Here is a 22,411-nt window from a genome sequence, read left to right as displayed (position 1 = left end):
CGACGAGTTGTGAGCTTATAGATCTGCTATTGTTGGCAAAGAGGTTTGATGTACAGATTAAAAAGAGCAGACCAAGTACCGAGTCAAAGGTCAAATTTACAAAGTAAGTGGTTAAATGTCTGAATTACCCTGCACTAGAATGTCATTGCTTATGCTGTTAGCATTAAGATTTCCACTCAATGGAAAAAAGGGCGCTAATTAGAAACACTAATTAGGAAGGTTGTCCACTAACTAGGTTTCTAGGCCACAGCTGTTGTGCTCATATAACTTACCATAACATAATGTTTTCATAACAATGTTTCATAACTTAAGTCATCTGATGGAAGCTTCTGATATCACAGTGCCTGAGCATCTATTTTTATAGGTGGTCTCAAATAGAACAAAACCCCTTACATTCACCCATCCATCCATTCATTTACACACACACACACACACACGCACGCACGCACACACGCACGCACGGGGTCGCACGCACGCTTGAGGGGTTTGCTCCAATTTCGTTGTTATCAAACTGGTTTTTAACTTGTTTTATGCAACAATGACAATAAAGTTCATTCATTCACGCACGCACGCACGCACGCGCACGCACACACACACACACACACACACACACACACACACACACACACACACACACACACACACACACACACACACACACACACACACACACACACACACACACAGCAGTTAAGGCACCAACCTGCTCATCTGGAGTTGTTAATGTCTTGCTCAAGGACAGTTTGAGTTCAACTGGTCATGTTAATGCCACGCACATAGGACCAGAGGACTATTTACACCACTTGAACCCTAATGTTTTTCAACCCAAGGTTGAAAAACTCTCTCTAGCTGAGAGAGAAATGAAGCAGGGACCCCCATAGACCTTTTTCCAGAGCACTGCCGTGTTGCGCACAGTGATGCTTGACACCACAGTTATGGTTGCCGCTCTCAGAAATCGGTCTATACGTATTATGTACTGTGTTGCAGATTAAACTGTTTCACAGATTTCATAGACTTGTTTGATCTATCATCATTGTGCACTCAACATGGATTCATGTTGATCCATATTTTCATGATTGCACGTAAACCGTCTACTTAGTAGCCTATGCTATGCTTGAGCTTTCACTCTGTACTTGGTCTGCTCCTTTTCCCCTCTTTTTCCCTCGACACCAAGCACACAAGGCGCATCATTTATTTTTATATGTTTTGGGGGGAAATGAAAATAATTTAATACAATAAATAATAAATAATATGAAAATGTATGAAGAAAGTAATAAAAATAAAAAAACACGGCCTGCTCACGTATTTGAAGGGCAGTATGAGTCACCAGAACCAAGGACAGGTGTTTTAGATGAATCTATCATGGTTAAAATGAAGTTTGAAGTTACAATGGGTTTGTATAGGAAGGGGGCATGTCTGATAAAATGAATATCAAATATCTAAATACTGAATCGAGCATCTTAAAAACTGTCTGGAGTATTCACAAAAGCCTGAGTAGACTACTAGAGAGACAGTAAACTGAGAGCAGGGGAGGATTAAGGACACGCAGGGCAGGAATCTAACCTGCGATTAAGTGCTTGACCCTGACACATTATCCGGCCAGCCAGCCAGCCACCAACTCTTGGTTCTTATCAAACTCACCGAAGGCCTTCTTGGGCCCCACCAGTCGCAGCGTGAAGGGAATCCCTCTGGGCTGCTCCTTCAGCATCTTGGCCACCTCGTAGTGTCGACAGCCCACGATGCTCTGGTCGTTGATGGCCTCGATGTGGTCGCCCACGCACACCGTCTTCAGGCGGTCTATGGTGCTCCCTTCTTTTATCCTCTGTTGATGAACACAATGCAATGCAGTCTGTGAAATGGTGGTACTTTTAAGCCATTAAAACCAGGAAAGCAGTCATTTTAGATTTTAGCTATATAGGCTATAGCAACATAGGGGTTTCAGGAAACTCTTAGGATTTTGAACATTGGTTTAGATCAGTGGTTCTCAAAAATAGCAGATAGGTTTCAGGTTTTGATACCCAGGCATTGCTCTTTCTCCCTCTCTCTCTCTCTCTCTCTCTCTCTCTCTCCCTCTTTCTCTGCCATCCACTTCTGCCTCTCTGTTTCTATCTCAGTCTCTCTTTGCCCCTCTGTCTCCCTATACATCCATCCCTCTCCCTTTACGGTATGTGATTACATTCAGTTTGCATGCTCGTTCAAGGGTTTGTATTTCTCTTTCTTTTTACATTGTGTAATATAAGACATCAAAACTACGAAACAATATCATTATTTACACTAGTAAGCAGAAAAGTGTTAAACAAACCAAAGTATTTAAGTTTTCCCAGCATTGCAAACCAAAATAAAATTAAAAACATGATTAGATTTTGGTTATTACATAATTTGATTAGTATTGTGTCATGTATTCTCATGTGGGATGGGATTTATGGTATTACAACGAAATGAAAAGTGTCCAGTAGTTACAACTTTTATTTATTGATCACAAGCATGTGATTGGCAACACATGGCTTTTATTGCATTATTTTGCAATAAACTCTGTGCTCTTTCGCAGTTTTCCCAATAAAGAGGAAAAAGACGGGCGATGTCGCATGAGTCAGGTTTGCACAAGCTGTCAGCAGAATGATTCTAATCTGAACCACATCAGGAACACCACACCCTAGGTGACAGTTCTTAAGAATCTGCACTGATGGGATCATATTTCATGGTGGTGAAAGCAAAGACAATTAAAAAGGACTTCCTTTTAATACTTCCAGATAATAGTCTCCCTTCAAGTCACATTTATAATGCTGTCTATTCAACCATTAAGAACATTGTGTGCGTTACGTGCGAGTGTATTCACTACAGGTTACATCTCACAAAGCACCTGTGTTTTGCACACCATAGGTAGACAGCTGAATACATTTACTCAAGTACTGTGCTACATTACAGTGTTCAATACTTTTACTTCTAGTCTACTACATATATTTAAGTGTTTGAAAACTTGAAATGGGATTTTCTTTTCTCAATGAGTACTTTTACTTTGGTAGGTATATTTTTATACTTTTGTACATTGACTCAAGTACATTTTTAATACAGGACTTTTACTTGTAACAGACTAAATCTATATTGTGGTATTGATTTACCACAATATTACTTAAAGGGGAATACCATGCATATTCAACATTGAATTATGTCATTGATATACCTTGGAGTTGTTGTGTGGAAATAAGAAAGTCCCCCCCCGCCCCCCTTCTGGGTTGCCTAGAACTGGAGGATTGATTGTGGGGTCATGTGATCAGTGACATCATGAATATGTACTCTGCAAGCCAAAGAGTACATTTCATGATGTCACTGATCACATGACTCTAAGCCTAAGGTATATTAATGACATAGTTCAAAGTTGAAAATGAGTGGTATTCCCCTTTAAGTGAAACATGTGAGTACTTCTTCCACCACTGTAGCTATATAAGCCATTTACCATGAGAGGGAGTGGGTTGTGGGTTGTTGGCTTGCCTCGTGCCACAACCCTGAAACAGTGGTAAATCAGCCAACAACCCATGACCCTCGAATGGTAAATTGCTTTTCTACCACTTCTACCATATAAATGAAAGAAAACACAGTTGTAACTTGCAAGGATCTTGGAAATGTTACAACTGCAACACAAAAGTGGGCGGGGTCCATCAGTCATCAAGGTTGATGACTGATTTACCACTGTTTTAAGCCAATCAGAATCCAGTATCAGAACATGTGACCACAAAAAGTGGTAGAAAGCTCCATTGCTAGAATACCAGGCCTAGACTTTCGTCGTTTTAGGGCCAAGGCCACTTGGCCTTTGGTGTTGTCCATTTTTTGAGGGCACAAATGCTAGGGCAGGAAGGCCATCAAATAAAGGAAGGTTTAGTCCTTTGAAAGAATTACCGTAATTGAATTTAAGGGTTAAGGATGATTTTGAAATGTAGACTATCTGCAGCTAAATAAATCTCAGCCCTGCACAAATCAAACTTACTGCATTGGTTTAAAGCTTTAAGGCATGGACGAAAATATAGCTGAGAATCTCAACAAAAGACACAGTTGTCTACAGCAGTGGTTCTCAACCTTTTCAGGCCACGACCCCCAAAATAATCATATTTTAACTGAGGCATTACATTTTATTTTGTATAACACATTTCTATTGTGAAAATTGCAGATCTACATGCTCACAACGCCTCGCGTTGTGAGGCGTTATGAGCATGTAGATCGGCTATTTTCACAATTTCTGCCTCTAATATTTGACATTTTGGCCAATGTTTAATTTGTCATTTTAGAGGTATTAAAAAGTGCTTGAATTGTCATTTTAGAAATGTGCAGATACCGTCTATCCACAAGTTTCCGCGGGAGTTTACTGGAGACTATCAGGACCAAACTTCCGGGTTTAACAGCAGACATACAAGCTCACGTCGCGTCGCAGATGCAACCCGTTGTGAGCTTGTAAATCGGCGCCGGAAGATCGATGCAAACGTTTGCGCAATGCACTATGGGGCGTAGGAAACTCGTGGATACACTTGAACTTTATGCTAGTTTGTTTACTGTTGGGTGAGAAAACAATGTTGCACATCAAGTTAATCATCTGGGGACCCCCCACAATAATTTTGGGATCCCCCTGGGGGTCCCGACCCACAGGTTGAGAATCACTGGTCTACAGGACAAGAACGAGACACTGGTGTCTACATATTGACCAGTAAGACTCCCTAATCGGGAGATAAGCGACCGTTGGTCGCTTATCTATCTATAAATGCGAGAAGTCTCTGCGTGTCTGTCTGTCTGTCTGTGTGTCTGTAATCCGCGTATCTCGAGAACCGTTCGTCCCACCGGCTTCAGATTCGGCACGCGCGTTCCCCGCCGCGGCACGGAGTGCAGTGCCGGGTCTCGACCCGACCCGACGCGCGGTTTTCCCGAACCGGCGAGAAACGTTCGGAATCTCCTTATGCGGGGTTGATTGTTGACATCAGGCTGTTCCGGAGGAAATCGGCGAAAGCTCTGACTCATTGTGACATCATAAAAGGCTCTGACATCACGTACGCCACATGAGTCAACAACAAATCTCTGTGAGTGTGTATGTATGTATGTAATCCGCGTATCTCGAGAACCGTTCGTCCCACGGGCACGCGCGTTCTCCAAATATGGGAATAAAATGAATGCCCGTATGCGGAGCTGATGTCTGACATCAGAGTTTTCCGCAACCGGTACTGTGTGTGCAGAGATCTTCATATATGGGCATACGTGGACAAAGACAAACAGATGGTCAAAACGGGTCCTATGACAACAGGTATATTGGGGTTTGCATTAAAGGGTGGGGCATTCATGGGTTTGCACCGCAGCAGGTAGTGCAGTGCTCGGCCTCGACCCGACCCGATAAACGATTTTCTGGAACCAGCACGAAAGGTTCGGATTCTGATGTCTGACATCAGGATTTTCCGGAACTGGCACTGTGTCTGCATAGATCTCCATATATGGGCATAAAATGGATGCAGACAGACAGATACAGATATCTCCATATCATATATGGGCATAAAGTGGACGCAGACAGACAGATACAGATATCTCCATATATGGGCATAAATGGACACAGGCAAACAGATGGTCAAAACGGGTCCTATGACAACAGGTATAATGGGGTTTGCATTAAGTTTGTCTCCTCCTCCATCTGTTTGTCTGTGTCCCTTTATTCCCATTATGGAGATCTCTCTGTATCTGTCTGTGCCTCCGACTGTGTTGCAGACACAGTGCCGGTTCCCCCTTTAATGCAAACCCCATTATACCTGTTGTCATAGGACCCGTTTTGACCATCTGTTTGAAAAAGCGACAGAGATCTCATATATGGGCATAAAATGGACGCGGATAAACAGATATCTCCATATATGGCATATATGGGCATACAATGGACGCAGAATCACAAAGATCTCCATATACGGGCATAAAAGGGACACAGACAGATACAGAGATCTCCATATATGGGCATAAAATGGACGCAGATAGACAGATATCTCCATATATGGGCATATATGGGCATAAAATGGACCCAGAACTATAACTGCAGTGATCTCCATATATGGACATAAAATGGATGCCGACAGACAGACAGATACAGATATCTCCATATATGGGCATAAATGGACACAGGCAGACAGATGGTCAAAACGGGTCCTATGAAAACAGGTATAATGGGGTTTGCATTAAAGGGCGGGGCATTCATTCCCTATTTACATTGTTCCGAGTTGGCCAGGTCGCCGACTAGACGCTGAAGGCCACTTTGGCCACAGGGCATGCAATTTTATTGAGGGGCACGAGGCCAAACTGAGGGGCAATGACAGCAATGGCCTTCATGGCCTCCCTGAAATTCCTGCCCTGTACTAGTGTCTAAAGCATGTTGTCATGTGAACAGTCCCTTCACCTTAATGAAGGCGTATCCGGCCCCGTTGTCTGTGATGGTGAGGCCCAGGGCGTCCTCCGTCTTGGTGACCTCCACCTCCTTGGTCTCTCCTCTGACGTGGGCGAAGATGAAGTCCTCCAGACCGATCTGTCCTCCCAGCAGCTTCTGCATGTCCACCTTGTGGGAGTTCAGCGTACAGAAGAGGATCTGAGGGAAAGACACGGGAAGCAGGTTAGTCTTTCTTTCTTTCTTTCTTTCTTTCATTCTTTGTTTCTTTCTTTCTTTCCTTCTTTCTTACTTTGTTTCTTTGTTTCTTTCTTTCTTTGTTTCTTTCTTGCTTGTCACACTGTGATTGCGACCGTAGGTCGCAGATTAGAATGTGAACGGTCTCACAGCTTAATTGTCCGTATGTATCTCTGTCTGTCTGTCACGCATGACACTGTGGTTCTATGGGTTTGTCGCTCTGACATCATGCTCTGATGTCACTGTGATGTCAGGGGAACCACTCTTAACAGAATGGGTTTGCCGCTCTGACATCATGCTCTGGCTTCACTGTGATGTCACACTAACAGAATCCCTTTTATGCCCATATATGGAGTTCCCTGATGTCATCAATATTAAGCCCATAACAGGACTTCATATGGGATTGCCCATATATGGAGGCCACATCGGCCACATTCCACACTAACGGCTGGTTACAGACAGGGATCTCCATGTATGGGCATAAAAGGGTATGATGTCAGATGTCATAGACATCATAGGACTTTCACATAATGAATAACTGAGTAAGCATGTTTGGGCTCTCACAGCATGAAAGCAACAACAAGTCACCAGAAATGGTATTTATAAAATGGTATTCTCTGAAATACAAAGATAAGCGACCGCCAGGTCACATGATCCATGTTGATGACATGATATAGACATACTGTATACTACACGCTCACAATGTGTCACAGCTGTGAGCTTGTAGATCTGCTATTTTCGGTAAACATGGCCATATAAATAAATCATATATTTTGTCATCTAAAACTAGACTGAAACTAAATGGAATTTTATTCAAAAGACTGTGACTATAACGAAATCAAAATCTGCACACTTACTGCTTAATTGAGCCAACAGGGTTACATTTGAACACATTCATCATGGCCTCAACAGTTGTGCTATACACCATTTCACCAGCAGAGGGCAGTTGGTAGTCAACAAGGGGACTAGTCTGCCTATTTAAAGTTGCCATGGTTTGGTTTGGTTTGGTTTGGTATAAGAATTATCTGATTGATTCATTGATCGATCGATTGATCGATTGATTGATTGATTGATTGATTGATTGATTGATTGATTGATTGAAGACTTTATATGAAGGTTGCATAGGAAAAAGGTACAGTTTCATGACAGTACAGTTCACTGGTACACGGTCAACTAAAAGGAGATCCTAGTAAACTTTTCAGCTTATTTACTCAGGAACCCTTTATGTATCTCATATAACATTGAATGACAGACGGATAGAACACAGTACTACGCATAGAATATCATCAAAAACAAAAGGGGAAAAAAAGTAACAGTCATAAAGAAGAAAAAAAGAAAGAAAGAAGAAAAGATATTTACAGACTGTGGAAAATGGCAGGTAAGTATGGGTCTATTTAAAAGTTTTGAGTAGCAGCGCCTGTAAGTGGCTTTTCGGTTCGACCGATTTTAAAGGAAGTTAGAGATTTACACTCCTTTATTCAGTAGGGCGTTCTCTGGGATAACTTATTTGGGAGAACTATTAAGCTTTCAATATTTTTAAACCGTTTATTTAGCAGACACGTGAGTGCAGCAGTATTTTGAACACACAAGCATTATGTATAACAACAACAAGAGAAAGAAGTTGGACATTCCTGGCACAGATAGGCTAACTGAGTTATAACTGAGTTATAACTGAATCAGTGATCAGCAACACAGAGTCATGTAGGATTTAGCAAAGATGCTCATTTACATCCACAGTCCCCACAAAAAACATAAAAACTGCAACAATATTACATTACACAGGGAAAACAAAGCATAAATACAAAAGGTACAAAACGGGTACAAAATGTACAAAGTATGTTTTGGGGGTATTTTAGTTTTAGTTTTTATGTTATTATGTGTTTATGTGTTTTTGTTTGATTGTTTATAGGCATTTTATTAACACAAGAGCCATATGCTGTTGTCATGTTTTATGTAATTGAATAATGCAGATAAATATATTGTTTTAAAGGTGCAAAGTATATCTAAGGCTCGGACTACAACACAGTTTTACGTGGCTCATGTTATTGCACTACAATAATTGCAGCAAAAGCAATATGTTTTGTATAAAGTGCAGGATTAGGCCTACTTTCAAGTAGTACAGTCCACAAAATCTTAAAAACAACAACAACAAACCACCCACTGGCAAACTGAATCCAAGGTGTTAGGCGCTGTACAGACATTTGCGTGAAACATCTTCTCCGTATCGTCTGAGAATGGCCACTGGGGGCGCCGTACTAATGCATTGTCAATGGAAGGTTGTTTGGTGTTTTGTCGTTGCCGTGTCTCTTGGCCAAAAGACAAGCTGTGGTTAAGCTAGAGACACGGCAACGACAAAAAACCAAACAACCTTCCATTGACAATGCATTAGTACGGCGCCCCCAGTGGCCATTCTCAGACGATACGGAGAAGATGTTTCACGCATATGTGTGAGTCCAGCCTTAATCTACTGCTATCTCTTCACACATAACAATGCTGTAGTAGCCGAGACGTTGTAGTGTCTTGTCTTGTCTTGTGTTGTGCTGTGAGCTGTGTCTGACTGGAGTTCAGGGTCATCCGACACACTGACTACATGAACGTTAGGTAATTGAACACTGCTGAGCTATAGGGCAGGCAGCCCAAACAGGCCTTAGGAGGAGAGACTGGCTGCGGTTCTAGTCTGCTCATACATTCACCAACAATGACGTCTGAGCTGAGGCTGAGGTACACTCAGTGACCTCTACAGCAGTGGTTCTCAAAATGTTGAAATTTGAAGGTCTCCCCTTAACTCTGAAAGTGTACAAATGGGACCAAGTGGATTTGGTTCCAACACTGTCAGAGTTACAGACCTGTAAGCGTTAGACCCCCATAAAGGAACCTTGAGAGCAGGCCCACCCATGTAGAAACTAGAAAGCTGGCCCACCCATCAATTTTGTGTGTGTGTGTGTGTGTGTGTGTGTGTGTGTGTGTGTGTGTGTGTGTGTGTGTGTGTGTGTGTGTGTGTGTGTGTGTGTGTGTGTGTGTGTTTTTGTGATCATCGTCTTGCTTAATACGAATAAATGAACCGTACTTTACAACTGTCGCTCTGATGATGCATCTTTTACACTAGCAGCAGTTGGCTAGTTTATATTTGGAAATATGTTGTTCGGATGAAGTGCAGTTGAGAACTCAATGCTTTGTATTAGCATATTAATTATTGTTCATTGATACTGCCGCCCACAACCATTCTAACCCCCAAAAACCCTAATAATTAACAGAAAAAAATATAATTATCCCGAAATTTTCCCTGGGCCCACCCTGATGTTGCCAGGCCCACCTTATTTCTCTGTTCTGGCTGCGCCCCTGCTTGAGAGTCCCTGAAATCCACTTTTGAGACCATTGCTCTACAGCATATGGATAGTTTTTGAGCAGTGCTAACCACTCCTACGTCTGGCTTCGTGTGTATGAGCACAGATCTCCATGACTGGACAGAACGCCCATACAAGGAGATATGCACGGGTGTCGTGTTTGATACAGGTGTGATTTCTTTACTCCAAAAGAAGATACTCTTTCTTATCTAACTAACTATAGTACTTGTCTGACTTTATTCCATCTTCAATCTTCCAAGCTAACTTAATAGACCACATGAGACTGACAGACTATGTCCATATATAGACCACATGAGAATGACACATATAGGCCCTATGCCCATATATGGGCATGCCATTATATGGGCTTAATATTGATGATCTCCATTATGGGCATGAAAGGGACATTAACTGACACAGAGATCTCCATATATGGCCATTTAAATTGCATCCAATTGCATCTTTCTAGTTGATTCATCAACTGTGTGTTTTGACAATCCTTTTGTAGATACAGTATATCGTTGTCGTCGGAAAGAAACCTCTTAACTCCATATTTAAAAAATGTGTTTCTCCATGCCCTTCTTGATCATTCTACTCAGTTTAAGTTATCGAAATTAGAGCAGATCGGCGAGCTCTAAATAATGTAAGTGAGCTTGTAGATCTGACTCTTATAACAGTAATAGTTTTGGAGGTTTCCACCCGACATATACAATATGGTCTCTCTTGACATTCCCTCTAATATTGTTTTGTTTTCTCTTCCTGGTTTTCATCTGCCCTGTAGACTAGGGTGTCTTATTTGTAAATGCCTTTTCTTTAGCAGCATTTTACAGGGAGAACAGGATAAGATGAGCCATCCCACATTTCAAGGAATCTAAAGATGCAGTGCAAATTATATTTGTGTGTGTGGGTGTGGGTGTGGGTGCGCGTGGGTGTGTGTGTGTGTGTGCGTGCGTGCGTGCGTGCGTGCGTGCGTGTGTGTGTGTGCGCATGCGTGTGTGTTCAAAATGTATACAAGACTTTAAAAAAGATGTCAAAAGATCCCCATTAATTATATATCTTTTTAATTAATTTTAAAATTTTGAAGCAGTTTGAAGTGTGTAGCCGTGATTTATGTAAAGATAAATGAATAAACAATAGTGACCGTGGCAAGAATAGTGGCGATATATATATATATATATTTTTTTTTTTTCAGAAAGAGAAAACAAAAGAACAGAGGGGAACAAGGGCACAAGGAGAAAGGACAGCACATAGTAAATAGAAACTGTATGTCAGGGATGCGCAAACATCTAAGATATCTAGAGCATAATCCAGCTGAACAGTGTGTAAATGAGGTTAGACATAAGGTGCATAAGGTTAGGCATAAAGGTGGTAGCAACATTGCAGCATTGTACATGACATAACTAGGCTAACCCATTAATAATATATTGTCTCTGTTGGATGGAAACCTCATATGTCCAAAACTGTTTCTTTTCAGGATTCAAATTCAAAAATAGCAAAAGCATCAGTTCTACAAGCTCGAAACGGCCACTTCGAGTTTGCAGATCTGCTACTTTTGATTCTTTTGTGTGATGCTGTAGCGTGATCAAGTAGGGCGTTAATTTACGAAAAAACACACAAAGTTAGAAAAATGAGGATGTGAGGTTTCTGTCCGACAGCAACGATATGAATACAATGTAGTTATTAGGTTAGCTTCTTTGGTAATGAACCTCTGTATGCTGAGATAACGCTCTCAAGGACAGTCAAATTGAAAGTGTACACTGTACAGTATATGGATCCATCCATATCAGTTCATCTTGTTGGTCCTTGACACCTCCTCCTACCTGAATACAACTCTGATTCAAGGACCAGCGCTTTGTGCCGGACGGGACATGTGTTTACAGCAGCTCCCACAGCACAGGTGATAAGCATTCAGATAAGGCCAACGTCAATGCTTTGTCTTTACTACACAGTGTCTGTCGGTGTTATTACACAATATCTGAGAGGTTTATGATCACCATAGCAGCATAAGCTATGTGTATACATAGCCAAATGCAGATGATGTCTAGTGTCAGTCTATTTATTTTATGTTATATTGTTAAATGTTTTTGGAGCGGTGAAAGCGCTCCCAATAGACAGGTATGTCCGTGGGTATGTGGGTGGCTGGCTGGCTGGCCGTGTCTGTCCGTCCGTCCGTAGCCTGGCAATACCTTGAGTGGCCACACACAACACACTAGTTAAAGGAGGGGTGCTGTTTTGTGCAGGCCAGGCACACTCACCACTCACTCACTCACTCTCTCACACACACACACACACACACACACACAGGGTATAGCTGCTCAGATTCACCGCTCCACTTCGAACCGAGGTTTGATTTTTCTTATTCTTAACCTTTGCCTGAAGCTATCCTGTGTCTGTTGCCACTATAGCACAACACAACACATGTATTTCCCTATGGGGACCAGTAAAGACGATCTTATCTAAGTAAACATAATTGGGTGTGCCTCAGCCAGTTCAGTGCATATATATATCATAAATATTATGCTCCAAAAGAGCACAAGGAGGACTATGCATGCAGGTTTGAATCTGACCCTCATCTTGCCTCGCATGTCTCTGTGCCCTTTATTTCTCTACACACTATCCTGTCTGAAATTAAGCTTATAAATGCCCCAAAATAATTCATTTCCTTTCAGTGCAGTTCTACTGAGCTCAATTAATTTAAGGTACACAAACATGTAAATCGGAAACCAAACGTGAACAAGACCCAAAACCAGTAACCTTTACATAAACCACAACCGTGAGCCATTAAGCACAAATAGTTCTTTCCATAACACCCACCATTTCGGTCCCCGCTGTGGCCTATCTCTACCTCAGCTGTCCTTGTGGACTCTGGCTGTCTTGGCATTAGGAGCAGCTGTGTGTGTGCGTGTGTGTGGTGTGGTTAGGCCCTGCTGGTCCTGAACTAGTAGAGGGTCATTCAGTACATTTCATCTCAAGGCCGTTGGCCTGCTGTTCCATGCAGCTGCCTGCCTGCTGTGACCTCACAGCGAGGATGGGTCCGGCTGGAGACCTTCTACATTCTGGAGCACAACTGCAGGTGCTCAGGTCAAGGCCGCCGACAGGGCTTGTTATTAGCTGGTGTGTGGATGTGGATGATGGTAACAGGGTATTGTGTAACGAGTGAGTGTTTTAGAAGATTGTAGCTTTTTCCTTGCATATCGCAAAGTCAATACTTTTTACGTCTGTAGTTATGTCTGTAGATGAGGGGGAGGGGAGATGTTTTCACCTATGTTTGACTGTTTGTGCATGCATTTGTGCGTCCATTTCTGTGTTTGTCTGTGTCTGTGTGTCTGTGTGTGGGGCAGCAGTGGCTCAGGGGTAGAGTGGCAGCCTGGCAACTGGAATGTTACCAGTTCGATCCTGGGCTCCTCCAGAGTTAGTGTCCAAGTGTCCTTGAGCAAGACACTGAACCCCTAATTGCTCCTGATGAGCAGGTTGGTGCCTTGCATGGTTTCCTCTGCCATTGGTACAGTATATGAATGGGTGAATGTAATGCACTCTATGTAAAGCGCCTTGGATAAAGGCACTATATAATGTAAATGCACCTTTATGCCTGTCTGTGTACAGAGCTAATCTCGTAAACTACTGCATCTGTCTGTGTCAAACTTCTCGTGCACACTGCTAGTATAGTATAGGCAAAGATATTCAAATATTAAAGATACGTCATCCCAATTGGAGCCACTAAAGGAAAAGGGCACACAAATCCTACAAATGGTCTCCTAAGTGGGCGCCACCTGATCTTGTTAATGTCGCATGTTTATGGTGCTAGATCCAGCAAGAGTGTGCTGCTGGGGTTGATAATAAAGTATATTTTCTCCTGATTTGTCTCTCTGAAAAAAGCCATTTTAGTATGAAAATCTTGGTAAGATTGTGTAGCTTGTGACGATCGGGTCCAATATTTAGTTCAGTGACTTTGGGGCTAAAGAATTGCTCAGAGGCTGTGTTCACGTTCACTGCTCCACTCCAACCTGCTTCTGGTCTCCTAAAAAGACTGCCACCTACTTCACAAAGATACGGGAAGTAAACCACAGATGGCATGTCTTTATTTTTCTTAATTTTCTTGTCTTGGATATAGGTCAAGGAAGACACTCCACCCCAAATTTCTCAAATCGGCCTTGTGATGCTGTGATGCCCACGCTACGTTTTGGCCTGTAACTCTTGAATTGTAATATTTTTCCTACATTCCTTGGATCTCCTCATATAGCCCACATGTCACATCTCACAAATTCATGCAAATTACTGAAATTAGGCTACTACACATGATTTCAGTAGTCATGTGATGAACATGTATCATTCCGATTTGTCATACTCCATTCTGATTGGATACAATTGCCGTCCAAAGTTTGCGATAGAGTTTGCGTAATAAAAACACATGGCTTTTATTGCATTATTTTGCAATAATAAAGTGTGCTCTTTCGCAGTTTTCCCAATAAAGAGGAAAAAGACAGTTAGATATAGTTAGTCATGATGAGCGATGTCGCATGATTCAAGTTTGCACAAGTTGTCAGCAGAATTTGTATATTAAAAAAAACTCCTAATTGTGAAGTGAGCGTTGCTATTTATGAATTAATGTCATTAAGGCCTGATTTACACTGCCACCCAAATCCAACCTGAATCAGATCTGTGTCACATCAAAAGTGGAATCCGATTTGCTTAAAATAGTCTAAATGCAGACAGGTCACATGCAGGTCACATGAAATCCGATTTTGAGAAACCACATCCAGAGGTGGTTTCAAATCCGATTCAAATTTCAGGACATCTGTCTCAGTCTGAAATCAGTAACCAGATGCACCCCATAGAGTTATACGCAAGTCACATCAAACTGTCCAAAGTTATGTCAATTGCTTCGCGACCCGAGCACGGAGCTCCACTGTAATGATGTCATTACAGAGCGCGTGTATTTACTATTTGATTACAGCGCGCTGAGCACATGAGAAAAACAAGAGAGAAGAGAGAAAACACGTGAGCTAAATAGATAAAACCAGAAAGAAGAGCGAAACACAAGAGTAAAGAAAAGAAGATAGAAAAACAATATTGTGTTTGTTTTTGTTGTCGCTTGTCTGTTATGTCGCATTTCCTGAACGTAATCAACTAGCGTCCACGTTGTGACGTAACGTCATGACGCCTACGTCGTTACCACGGTGACGGTAACCAAAGCAGATATGTCGATGCAGGGCAGCTTTGGGCTGACACTGTTAAAATCAGTCTGAACGCACAGATCCGGTCTGGTCACTTGCAAATGCAGTGTGAAAAGTCGGGCCAAAAGATCGGATTTGAGAACCAAATCGGATTTGGGCTGGATTTGACTGCAGTGTAAATCTGGCCTAAGTGTCCCGTGAAGCTTGGCCAATGTGACCCTGAAGAACAACAAACAATGGGCACTTTGTGCAGAGATGTAGGCCAGATGCAGGCCAGATGCAGGCCAGATGCAGGCCAAGCCAGATGTAGGCCAGATGTAGGCCAGATGTAGGCCATGCAGAACTTGGCCAATGTGACCCTGGGCGTACAACAAACTTTGGACAAACGGATGTTGTTTCAGATATATGTTGGAGCTCAAAAAAGGCAAAAGCAAAAAAGCTGTCAAATCACACATTGAGGGGCCTCTGAACAATGCAGATAGAGCCGAAAGCGATTTCACCTAGATCCATAGAGGATGCCACAATTGCTACAAATGCCACTGTTGGATGCAAAAACATGTTTGTTTGTTTTTTTGTTGTTTATTTATTTAATCAAATTCAGTCATATGACAATGAACGTGAAACAGGATTTTGATATTCCATAATGTCATTGTATGTATCAGTGGGATGGCAGGGCACTATTTCTTAACATAAAAAAGCTATATATCATGAACGCAACACGCAATCAACTCCAAATTGGAGTAGCATGCTGCTTGTTGAGGGGCCTCCTTAGAGCACACTTCTGCCTGTGGGGGTGCCACAATATCTGAAAGTTGCACCATATACTATATCGACGGGCAAACACCTAGTATCTCCAAGTTTCAAATTTGTTTTTCGTAAAGAAAATCCCTGCTTCATCATACTGTCGCACAAAACTAGTGAAAATAGCCAATCTACAAGCACACAACACCTCGCACCGCGAGACATTGTGTACTTGTATTTTTTAAATTATAAACACAAAACGAACGGTTTTGGACATACAAGGTTTCCACCCGACAACAACGACATATTGTGTAAATGCTAGCTTGTTCAGGCCCTGACAGCTGCAACCCATGACCTACCTACTCTGGGTAGGACACCTGGCCTGAAAGAGATATACTTGTACTGTATTTTCTAAGTCTTATTTTCACGGTATGCCTTGTTTTTACGCCTTTCAGGTGTTAGTGGCTAAACCAAGATTTGATATTCATCTAACTCTTACCATATGAAAATATGAATTCAAAAAGGACTTAAAAAAAAGAAACAAAGACTCGTGAGATCAAGTGTTTTAGCTTGAACTAAATAACCCTGTTGTGAATGAGCCACTTAGAATTTATTTGCCAAAGCAAACACTGTGTTGATACATAGCCGTACAAAGGACCTCTAAACTTACTATACTGACTCCTTTGTTTATTTGCATGTAACATACCACATTTTGGGGTTCTTGGAACACGTATAAATTTCTGACATTAGTTTGGATTTGAATACACATTACACACCAGTATATTTTAATGAGCAACCCTTATACTTTAATGGGTGGCACTGGCTCAGGTGCTTGGAATCATAAGGTCAGCGGTTCTACCTTGATGAATTAAATACATAGGACCACAATGGAAACAAGCCTCTGGGCTTTTTGTGTTATCCTTTTAGCATCATTGTATAATCGTGCCACTGTACTTTTAGCAAACAGTTGAAGTATTCAGTCAATCAATCAAACCACTGGTGTGTGTGTGTGTGTGTGTGTGTGTGTGTGTGTGTGTGTGTGTGTGTGTGTGTGTGTGTGTGTGTGTGTGTGTGTGTGTGTGTGTGTGTGTGTGTGTGTGTGTGTGTGTGTGTGTGTGTGTGTGTGTGTGTGTGTTTTTATTGTAATGTGCTTGGCATAAAAGCGCTTAACTCAAGGTCTGTTCGGCTCTTTCAACATGACTCATCTACCGGTATGTCATCTATGTGGTGATTACCAACAGAAGATCATTATCTGGTGATTTTCTTACTATTATTCATCAGGATCAAGGCTCACTTGGGTACAAAGTAACAGTAACAAGGCCAAACAATCTTTTACAGTGCATCATGGAAACCAGCCTCAATAAGAAATCTAACACCCATTTCACAAAGGCCTCAATGACTAGGAACAGAAGGAAGAAAAGAGAATGTTGGCCCATTTCATTGAAAGAAAAGATGACGCAACTATAACATAGCAAGTGAATAAACCCAGCGCTGCGTGGCCTACCTCTGAGGCGGAGATGTTGAAAACCTCGGCTATCTTGGCATAGAGCTCCTTGACGTTAGTGAATCCGTGGATGCGGCCCGTGGGGCTGCCATGGGCCAGCTGGGTGTGGAAGACCAGCCTGGGTCTCGGGTATTCCGGAGGGCCGGGCGGAGGCGGCGAGGGTGGTGGCAGCGGCGGCGCCGAGGGCTCTGCGGTCCCGTGAGTCTGGCTGTGGTTGTTGGCCCTCTGTTCCTCCGGGGGCCCCACGGCTGGCGCCGCCGTCGCCGCCTTGGAGTCCTGCGGGCTCATAGCCTCTCCGTTCTGCATCTGGGCCCCAGCTCTGATATGGTCCTGCTCTGGGAGCCGTTCTGGTGGTGTTGCTGCTCTGGCCTGGACACCGAGAGACGATTGTCCTTTTCCCCCCACACACACACTCAGCCAGCCAGCCAGCCAGCCAACCAACCAACCAGCAAGCCACCCAGCCACCCAGAGACTCTGGAGCCTTGGCTGCTGAATTAGTGATGAGAGTCTCCAGGTAACAGCAGCCCGAGGAGGCCTTTCGAGGGCCCTGCCAGCTGGAAACCCAACACTCCGCAAGCCGAGGATCGTATGGGCGACACCTGATCAGCACCCCCGCGGAACACAAACACAAAGCATCGGGGTAAAGACTTCTTTACAGATATGACGCGGCCTAAACATCATTAATCCCCTGCAGCGGTTCTGGTGGTGTGAGGAGTGAGGCATCACGCTTCCTGTGTCATTTTCCTCACTGTAACGAGTGATGGTTTGTGCTGCATATCAAACAAAACAGCTCGCCGAAGCGTGCCACCTGGAAATGGCCACAGACAATGTGTCGGGAGGAAAGGTGATACGGCAGCCTTAATGTGCAGGGAGCGAAGCCCCCGTCAGTCTCACTGAAAGAGATACAGGCTGTTGCCGGGGTGGATCCGTTGACCTTTCTGACCCCGCAGACAGCCCGCCAATACACAAGATGTCTGTTCAGACTGATAAATGGATATTTAATTAATGGCTGTGTGTGCTGGTGTATGTCATGCTGTTCTGAGGACCAATTTCCTACCTGCTATTGTAATGAGGTATAGTTAACATAACATGGAAATGACAGGAATGACAGTACATACGGTATATGGAAGCTACAGTATAGGCATTATGACCTATATGTTCGTCCATGCCTTACCCCTTATCCCTCTACTTCTTTGCCATTTTTGTACTATTTTGAAAAACATTTTAAAATATTTCAAATAGACAATCTCTTTTTTTTGGCTTGTTTTTGTTTTGGGGGCTTTATGCCTTTATTGAAAGGACAGTAGACTGACAGAAGATGGGGAGTGACACGCAATAAAGTTCGTCGGGATTGGGATCTGAACCCGCGACACGTTGTCAGGCATCAGAGCCTATGTGGTATGCACCTGGACCACAAGGCCAGCAGGCGCCCCTCAAATAGCCGATCTTGACATGTTATGAGCTTGTAGATCAGCTATTTGAAATATTCTAAAATGTTTTTCTAAATAGTAAAAATAAGAGGTAAGACATGGATGAAAAGAGAACCCTATAGCTCTAAACTCTAATTATTGGCGCATGACCACTACGAGGGTATGAATCAGAACTTTCCAGAACTTGAAGAATAGGTCCAGGCTCCAGCTCCACCCTGTAGTGGAAAAGGGGCTTTAATGACAGGATTTTGGAATGGTTAATGAAATAATATGGAATTTATTATTAGGCCTAGCCCTAGACTATTAGATTGTAACAGCAGCCTATATCAGTGGTTCCCAAACATTTTAGCTCAAGAACCAAAAGAGATTAGAGAGGTTTTTCCGGGACCAAAACCACTTCTTACATTTTTACTAAATGTATTCATCAAATACTTTCATAAAATGCGGGAATTGTTTTGAATTGATGAAACTCAAAAAAGACTCAGATAAGAGGTACAGCTATAGGAGTAAGTAACAAATAGTATTAATAGTCATTGAAAAGTGTATAAGCAGGTAGTTGCCGCACACAGGGATTAGGAACAGTCAGATTACCCAGAAACAGAAGATTTAAGTATACACAGAACTCTTGCTTGGCCCTCTGCACGTGCAACTGCCTGGGATTAGCCTGGTGCATGAACTATCAAGTACAAAAGTATTGGTATCAAAATGTACTTAAAGTACAAAGGTAACTATGCAGAATGTCCAATTTCAAGTTTTCAAATGTATAAAAATCTTTTGAAAATAGCAGATCTACAAGCTCACAAAGCATGTGACGCATTGTGAGCTTGTAGATCTGCTATTTTCAAATGGCTGAAAAGTAGGCTGAAGATATAATGTACAGTATGTTTTGTACTAATAATCTACAGTAAGTAACTATTAACTAAAGTTTTCAAATAGGCCTAAATGTAGTGGAGTAAAGGTACAATATTTGGATCCAAGATGTAGTGGAGTAGAAGTAAAAGTATATTGGAAATTGGAAATTCTTAAGTAAATTACAAACACCTCAAATGTTTACTTAAGCACAGTAATTAAGTAAATGTACTAGTTGTACGTACGTACGTACGTACGTACGTATTTGTCAAAAGGATAAAACAAGAAAAGCCAGAGAGCTTATTCTCATTGTGGTCTTTTGGCCACAACACCCACACATGTGTCAGAGATTCAGCGGAAGGCCTGGCTCTGTTTCCTGTGTTCTGCTGCTGTGTGTAATTCAAAGTGTTACACAACAAGACGTTTGATCATGCCAGTGCCCTTGTTTCTAGCTAAAAGGAGACTTATCACGAAGCAACAAAGAAAAGGTTGCAGGGTGGACTCCAACTGTGGTTTTGCAAGAGAGATATAAATGAGGGAAATTATATACGGTACTACTTTCTCCTATATGAAGGCAATCGGGCAGGTGTTTGGGCACTGGTTGGCTCCTGTGTGTGCTCGTGCCCATTATAGTCAACCAATGATCAACGCCCACTATCATTTAGAAACCACCAGAGTTTATTTTAAGTGTGTGTTGCTGTCTCAGTCAGTCTGTTATAATTGTGTTGTTGGGGGCTGGGAGGGCTCAGTTAGTGTAGTTGGTGACTTGGTGTCTCATTTTGGAAAGTTTTTGTTCCTGTTCAACACCACAATTTTTCTTTCTTTCTTTCTTTCTTTCTTTCTTTCTTTCTTTCTTTCTTTCTTTTTTTGTCACATTGGTGTTTTTCCACCAGGGTGAACTGTTTTAGATCATGAGGTGATTCAAACCATCTCGATTTAAAACCATGTGACGTTACTCATGACAACATGTCAGGGAGAGATTAGTTTGCAAGGCTCCAGGGACGAGGACAGAACACAAAACATCATCTATCTCCTCCTGCACACATGGAAATTCCGAAAACATTCCAGCCAATCTTTGTCACAATAGGGTACTTTAATTACCGGTACATGAATCAATGGACATGTCTGTGATGACTATGTGACTATGTGTCAATGAGGCTTTTAATTTTATAGCTATCCTCATGTTTTCGTGGTGATAATGGGAGTACATTTAAACAGAACCATCATTTGAAAATGTTCACTAGTGCTACCAATATGATTGGCAGCACACACAACACACAAAAACATGTTACACTATTCTTTTATGTGATGGTCAGTTAAGTATGTCCTTGGTTGACAAAACAATAAAGATGACATGAACTGAATCCTGTATATTTTAGGATATTGAGACATATAAGTAAATAGGCTGAGTTTCTTTTTTCTTGTGAAACTGTATTTATTTATATTTGGAAACATAACTCATCCACGAATTCAATACTTTTTAGCTTGTGTTTTAGGATGTATAGGAAGTATGTCTGCATAATAGAGCAGAAACTTCTTATCTAATTTTTTATTTTTTTCCTGAAATAATGCCCTACTTTATCATACAAGAGTGTTGCACAAAAGTAGTGAAAATAGCAGATATACAAGCTCAAAACATGTCGCGATGCAACATGCGAGCTTGTAGATGGTCTATTTACCCTATTTTAAAACAATAATAAAAAGAAACGGTTTTGGACATAGGCCTACAAGGTTTCCACCCGACAGCAATGATATGTTCTGAAGCCAAGGAATATACACCGGTATATATCAAGCCATATTTAAAGTAGCCTGTCCACGAAGTGCACCATAAGCAATCTTAAACACCTGGGCTGTACAAATGCAACTCATTAGTGCGTCACAGCTTCTTTCTTCTTCTTTGTATTGTGTTTGAGGACAAAGAGGAAAATAGCACAGCTGAGAAGTTATACTCTCTGAAGGTCAGTGGCATAATGATTATAGGCAATCTACTGCAGCTGCTGATAAGCAGTAATCAAAGCTGATGCCATTTCGCTCTGTCTTCCTTATTGAGACCCTATTAACCTCCATCTTTTTCATCTTCATACAGTGTGTATGACACAATCTAACCTTCACCTGCTTACCTGCTTCATACAGTATGAATGAGTCAGAATGACACAATGATAATCTCAATCTGCTTCATACAGTAGGGCACACTATTAACCTTCACCTACAGTGTGTGTGACACAATTGTGTCACCACTAGGAAACCAAGGTCATGTTTACTTAAGGCAGTGGCTCCCAAACATTTTAGCTCTAGACCAAAAAGAGAAATTTGATTTCGCCCCGGGACCCAAAACTATTGAAAATACCAGATCTTTCAAAATCACAACGCATGCATGTTGTGAACTTGTAGATCGTTTATTTTCACTAATTCTTACAAGTTGGTTTGTTTTTGTTTTATGGAATTTCTTAGATTTACCCTATCCATGCCAAACTTTGCACACACACTCCTTGGCTGCCAAACCACAACCTCCACCCCTCATTTCTCACATGGCCCTCTTCTAGCGCCACCATCAGGCCGATTTTTGCAAAACAAGTTTTTGGACACTGCTCCTACATATTTTGGCCTAAAATCACGCAAAGCGGTTCACAGTATCTCTAGAGTCATGTCATCAACATGGATCTGTCCCAGCGCCACCATCAGGCCGATCTTTGCAAAACACATTTTTGAACACTACTCCTACAATCACGCAAATTGGATGG

At 42.0% G+C, this 22,411-nt stretch overlaps 1 protein-coding gene across 1 annotated transcript in view; it reads right to left on the bottom strand.

Annotated features, from left to right (window-relative positions):
• Positions 1-17,697, bottom strand: part of gipc3 (GIPC PDZ domain containing family, member 3) — a gene marked incomplete at both ends in the record, with an annotated part of 34,074 nt that extends 16,377 nt beyond the window's left edge. The window contains 3 exons of the mRNA XM_080722341.1: positions 1,642-1,822; positions 6,407-6,592; positions 17,392-17,697. Coding sequence (XP_080578467.1) covers positions 1,642-1,822; positions 6,407-6,592; positions 17,392-17,697 — 673 coding nt within the window. The remainder of the gene's footprint in view (positions 1-1,641; positions 1,823-6,406; positions 6,593-17,391) is intronic.
• Between the last annotated feature and the right edge of the window lie 4,714 nt (positions 17,698-22,411).

This window comes from Nannobrachium achirus (assembly GCF_963921795.1).
Source record: "Nannobrachium achirus genome assembly, chromosome: 1".
In the NCBI taxonomy this organism is placed as follows: domain Eukaryota; kingdom Metazoa; phylum Chordata; class Actinopteri; order Myctophiformes; family Myctophidae; genus Nannobrachium; species Nannobrachium achirus.
Note: the sequence above shows the minus strand (reverse complement) of the source record. Positions and strands in the feature narration are given on the sequence as shown.